Here is a 6258-nt window from a genome sequence, read left to right on the forward strand (position 1 = left end):
AGCTTCGACTTGTTTCTTCGTGAAGTGTAGGAGTCGCCTGTCTTGGAGGGCCTTCCTCCTTCACTCTCTCCCGGGGAAACGTCTTCCATTTTCTCGCTCGGATTTCTGATGCGGTTGCGACCGACAGGCGAAGAGGTTTCTCTCGTCTTTTTTCCGTTTCGGGTAAGGGACTCCTGCGACACCCGCGAACGAGATGGCATTAATATGGCGACTTCTCCGATGCTTTCCCGATCTTGGCTCTCCGGAACCCCGCGCCTGGCAGGTAAGGAGTTTTTCTCACCTTGCCGGAGCGGGGGTCATTTTGGATAGAGACGGGGAAGTTCATTTTATATAATATATAATCATTTATTTTCACTCCAAAGGAGTGTGGAGAGCAGGGAAAAAAGCTGCAGTTGCAGCTTGACAGGCCCCTGCCCCAGCACTCGACATAGAGTACACAATAAAATTCAAACTAAATAATCACTCAAAGCATAGCAGAACATTTAAAGTCTAACCGACAAAGAGGTAGAGTGACAATAATACAGACATAAACGCACAAAAATATATATACCGGGTCAAGTAATAATCAAGTAATGATAACGCAAATATAACTGGTGAATCAGCATAAATAACACACTATACATGCAACACGCCATACATACATACATCACATACATGCCTACATACCTAGTCAAGTAAAACATAAGGTGATGAAATCGCAGACATCATGATGCACAAAAAAAAAAACAAAAAAACATACGTACATACTATACAACAAGGTCACAAAAGAAAAATATTTCAGCGAGAAACCATATAAGCATAAAGAAAAATTCGAAAACATCGCATCAGTAAAATATGAAATGGGACTTGAGGGACTGTTTTGTTGATGTTTCGGGTGTAATGTTTTGTTTTGCGAGGTTGTTAAGGAGAACAGGCAAGGTATGAAGTATAGATTGATGTCCATACGAGATTCTGACGGTTGGTATTTTCCATATTTCGGGCTGTCTTATATTATACGATGGTATGTGTTTGATTAGATTAAATAATTGTAGCAGTGGTGCGTTGTTTATTGTTACTGCATTTTTGTAAAGAGAAACTAGTCTGAAATCATGCATTTTTAACACATTTATAATATTTAATTCATTAAAATACTTACGAGTTGATGTAAACCATGGAACGTTAGTTATAATACGTACAGCCCTTTTTTGTGCGACGAGTAACTTTAACATGTTCTGATTTGCAGTTGTTCCCCATATGACATGACAGTAAGTGAGAGTCGGCAGAAACAAAGAATTATATAGGATTTTTTTGTGTTTTGTGGCAAAATATGTCTATGTTTATTCATCAAGCTATTAAGTTTGTTTAATTTCATGCCAACATGGTTTATGTGTTGGTTCCACGTGAGATGTTCCGAGAAGAAAACACCCAGAGCTTTAATTTCCTGAACGAATTCAATATTATTTCCGCCCAAGCAAAGATTTGTAGACACACGTGCTATTTTATTTCTGGGTCTAAACAATAAGGCCCTTGTTTTATTGGCGTTTATTTTTAAGCATTTCAAGTCAGCCCATATTTTTAAGGAAGAGAGAAAATTGTTAGCAGAAACTATAGGTTTATCGGGGTCAATGCCAGTAAAAAACAACGTTATATCATCAGCATATGCTATTGACTGTACTTCGGTATTGATATTGAAAACGTCATTCATATAAATTATAAATAATAGGGGCCCCAAGATGCTGCCTTGCGGGACGCCTGATTTAATATCCTCAGTAGATGATAGGAATGAATTATGAGATACGCACTGCTTACGGTTTAGGAGATACGATTTAATTAGTGATAACATTGTTCCACGAACACCATACATGTCAAGCTTAGCAATTAAGATGTTATGATTCAGGTGATCAAACGCCTTAGAAAGATCTATAAAAATGCCGAGTGGAACCAGTTTTGTTTTTTTGTTTTTTCTCGAAAGCTTCAATAATTATCTATTTCTGCTTTATGAGCGCAATCTCAGTCGACATATTTTTCCGGAAACCAAACTGTGAATTAGATAACAACATATGCTTGTTAAAAAAGTTAATTAAGCGTGAATGAATGATTTTCTCAAGTCCTTTGGAAAATACAGGGAGAATAGAAATAGGCCTGTAGTTGGAGAGATCTTTTATACCGCCTCCTTTATGAATCACGGTTACTTTAGCGGTTTGCATTCGTAAAGGAAAGGCACCTGTTTCTAACACTAGATTAAATATGTGTGTGAGTATAGGGGCAAGTAAATCTAATACGTATTTTATTGGTTTTATTTGTAAATCATCTATATGTCACGAGATTTACTCTTTTTTAAGCTATGAAAGGTATTGACAACCTCGTTTTCGCTTGTGGGAAAAGAGAATAAGGAGCCACTTACACGAGCATGAGTGGTTATGTAATTTCCTGTCAACACAGTATTGCTAGCGGGGACTAAATTCACAAAGTAGTTATTAAAAGCACTGGCTAAACTCTCCCCATCGTAGTCTGTTCCATTCAGAATTATTTTTTGGATGGTCGATTCAGCAACTGGGTGCAAAACGTTCCTGAGTCGCTTCCACAAAATATCTCCCTGTATAGTTTCGTTAAACTGTTTATGATAGTAGTTCCTTTTTGCATGTTTTAACCCTGAATTTAATTTATTTCTGTAACGTTTATAATTTTCTAATGATTCTAAGGCAACGAATATCTTCACGAAACTTATCTAGCGTAAAAGTAGTGATTAGTTGAAAAGAGGGACATAGTTCTGGTTTGTGTTGTTTCCTAACAATTTTGGTAGAAGACAAAAAAATTGGAAAGTGATCACTAATGTCAGCAAGTATTGCCCCAGCGGTGATATGCGCCACATCACGATTTTTGATAAAAAGATCTATTGTTGTAGAGGAAGAGCATGTAACACGTGTCGGTATACTAATGACGTTGTGAATAGAATATGCTTCTAACAAATTCATTAATTCTGCTCGTGAAGCTGAAGGGGTCAATACATCAATATTAAAATCGCCACCTACATATAACATATATTTATTAACACAGGCAAAATCCACCAAAGTTTCATAAACGGTTATAAATCTGGAAAAACAGGCATCCGGCGGACGATAAACAACACAATCGATGTTTGACTCATCTTTTATTGTAAGTGACTCGTAATCTACAGTTAGTACTGTGAAGTGTGGTATCAACACCGAAGTTGTAGGAAACTGAACTTGTAAAGAAACTCCACCTCCCCTCTTATCTGTACGATTTAAAGCAAAATGTTGATAATGAGGGAGGGTGAAGTAGGGTGATTCTTCATTGTACCATGTTTCACTAAACATAATTACATCAAAACTAACACCAACATTATTAAACAGCAGTTCAAGATCCGTTTACATTTGAGAAGAAATCCGCTGCCGCGGGAGCGGATCCGCTCCCGGCGGCGGCGGCGACGAGCGGATTGTGTTTACATCTATTTCCTTCGAGCGGCGGCGGTGGCGCCGGCTGCGGCAGGTGTTCTCGTAACATCCCGTCACATATGACGAGAAGGCGCGAGAGTTGCGACGCAGGCAGCGTCGCGCTGCGCAAGAATGTCACTTCCGGTCCGCGAAACGCCTCGTTCGGCGGCAGAAATACGTCCTGGACCTATTCGGCTCGCCGCCGCGTTTTCCGCCCAGCGTTTCGCTTTAGCGGCGAAAGCTGGGCGGATTCGCTAGTGGATCCGCAAGTGTAAACGTACCATAAGGCGACGTGCCTTTTCTAGAATCGAATCCCGTTTCCATCGGTGCGTGAATTGTACAACTATGTTTTTGTTTTCCTGATTATTGCTGACAGGTACACGATGACAGGTTTCATTGCCGGTATCCAGGATCGGCTCACCGATCCTATCGCCAATCTTTGATAATATGGCGTAAAGGTTTTCGTTTGGCTGCGTAGGGATTCCCTTGATCTCTATGTTAGCATTTTGGGAATATTGTTCGCAGCGGAGTATCCGGGACGCTGTTGTGTTTAGCTCCTTGGCGAGCTCATCGCACTTGAGGTGCAACTTTCGATTTTCAGCTTTTAGCTCCTTATTCTCGGTGCGAATAGCTTTCAGTTCGTCCTTTATGCCCTTAAACTCCTTGTTAATAAACGTCATGCTGTTTTTAATTTTTCTTAGTTCTTTTCGAAAATCACTTTCAAATATGTCCTTTAGTTGTTTTAATTCCGTTTTTAACTCGTGTTTTATTAAAAGTGTTTTATTAAAATTAATGCCTTTAGAATGTTTTTATTCCGGTATGAGTGTTTTCTCTTACGGTATATCTGAGAGAGTGACACAAGAGGGAGTTTTCGTGGATTGCGGTGCGCGCTCAATTCACAAAATGTTCCGAGCACAGTCACGCGGATGGCGCTGGGGAAACGTTTTTTGCGGTTTACGGACGCAACCCACTGCCGTCGGAGGTCGGGGTCATGTGAAAAGAGGTGCGGCCGCAATCGCTTTGCTGGATCCCGTGCAAGCTACATAGGACCTCGGACAGTACTGGACACTTCCTGTCGTTGTCCAAGCCCGCGGCTCTAATTAAGTTTGAGAGTTTAAAACGGAGAAGAAAGCGCGAACGAAGGTCGGGCAATGCGTGCACCCAACACCGGCGAAGCCTCTCATCCGGGACTTTCACTCTTTCTAACGCACCAGCAAGGGAGAAAGCGCCAGTAGGCCTTTCCGCTCTTCTCTCTCACTCTCAAACTGATGCTACCCACGATAAAACGGTGTATATAGTCGGTTACAAGTCAAGAAGGTAGGAGAAGCTCCTCCCACAAGCGTAATGCGCCCGTTTCAAATCTCTCCGCAGTCGAAAGAAGAGTTCACTGGAAACACTCCTTGTTCCGCTTCAATGGATTCCCACTTGTCTCCGATCCCACTTTTTAAGAAAGCGACCTTTGTATTCATCGGAGAGGGAACCGAGCCCCTGAAAGCAGCCTTTGTATCCATCGGGGGGAAAGCTAATCCCCGAAAGTCGTATTTGTTTCCGTCGGTGGGGGAGAACTCTAATCTCCCTCTCGTGGCTTCCACAATGCTAAGTAAAAGTCGAAAGATAAAGCAAATATGTACAGAAAGGCAAGACCCTCCTCGCGCGTTGGCCGCGACGTCACGGAAACGGTGGGACGCTATTGGATGCGGAGGTGGCGGAGGGATATCTGATTCCCTTTGAGGGGCATTTGCCGCTACCTTCTTAACCTGTAACTGACTATAGTATATACCATCATGCTATAATCCATCAAACCCGGACCAATCCCAGACCCGCTGCTTTCGGTTTAAAAGTTCAGGTAAAGCTCCACGCATTCCTTTCCACTTTAGCAGAGCGAAGGCTGGAGAGAAGGTTGCTCCTCTCCATCGCTCGCTTTGCTAAAGTGGAAAGGGGTGGGGGGAGCCGATTGGTAGTTTTTGAAGAGCGCGAAAGGAAATGAAGAGGAGGGTACCAAGGAATGCTTTTCCGGTCCGCAGGAAACGATTTTACTGGTCTGTCTTCATACAATAGTCCATTCGTGTTTCAAAATAGCAGAGAGCCATTATTAGTAACATCTTCGATATAACAGAGTTGCTGGCAGACGAATTTCGTTATGTATCATCATAATCCCCCTCGCCACAGCCTCCAGAGGGAGAATCATAGTTTTCAAGGGCGGACTTACCAAAAGGCAGCTCGGGCGGCAAAGTTTTGGGGGCGGCCAATTTGTGGCCACTCCGGATTTAATTGGCTTTTTTTTTTAATTTATTATCTTAAGCTAGCTTTGAACTGAGCTATTTTGAGGATTCTAGCTCCAAATCTCGCTACTGTTGAAAATTTTAACTCCAAACTTAGCTACTTCCCCGCACCACCCCCGCTCCCCATGGTCACTAATCATGAAAGGGGGGGGGGGAGGGGAGGGGGGGGCGGCGCAGGAAAAGGCTATATAGGCGAGATGCTGTCCGCATCTGGTAGTATTCATGCACAAATAAATAAATTAGGGTATATCAGCACTAACGACTTCCATCTCACGCGCCCAGCTTGCCAGACGGCCAAAAGCCCCGCAAGCATTATTTACGAGAGCGCTCGCGTTAGTGTGACACGTAAAATGCCACAATTAAATTTAAAATGACAGCCGCGGAAAGGAGCGGTCGTAAAAAAATTGTAACGCAAATTCTAGACAATTTTGTTGCATATGTAAAACGTTGTAGCATCATAAACTTTTTTGCGGTACTCTCACAGCGATCTTCATCAGATAGTTTAACGCGTGCTATATGTGTGCACTTGCTAGTCGTTCTCT

General features: G+C 42.3%; 1 protein-coding gene across 1 annotated transcript; it reads right to left on the bottom strand.

Moving 5' to 3' along the window:
* Positions 1-3178: 3178 nt before the first annotated feature.
* LOC115332836 lies at positions 3179-4201 on the bottom strand (the record flags this gene model as incomplete). Its single annotated transcript, XM_042294334.1, has 2 exons — positions 3179-3235; positions 3716-4201. Coding segments are annotated over 2 exons (543 nt in total), but the record flags the coding sequence as incomplete, so codon positions are not given.
* Between the last annotated feature and the right edge of the window lie 2057 nt (positions 4202-6258).

This window comes from Ixodes scapularis, unplaced genomic scaffold, assembly GCF_016920785.2.
Source record: "Ixodes scapularis isolate PalLabHiFi unplaced genomic scaffold, ASM1692078v2 PGA_scaffold5__190_contigs__length_132052651, whole genome shotgun sequence".
NCBI lineage: Eukaryota > Metazoa > Arthropoda > Arachnida > Ixodida > Ixodidae > Ixodes > Ixodes scapularis.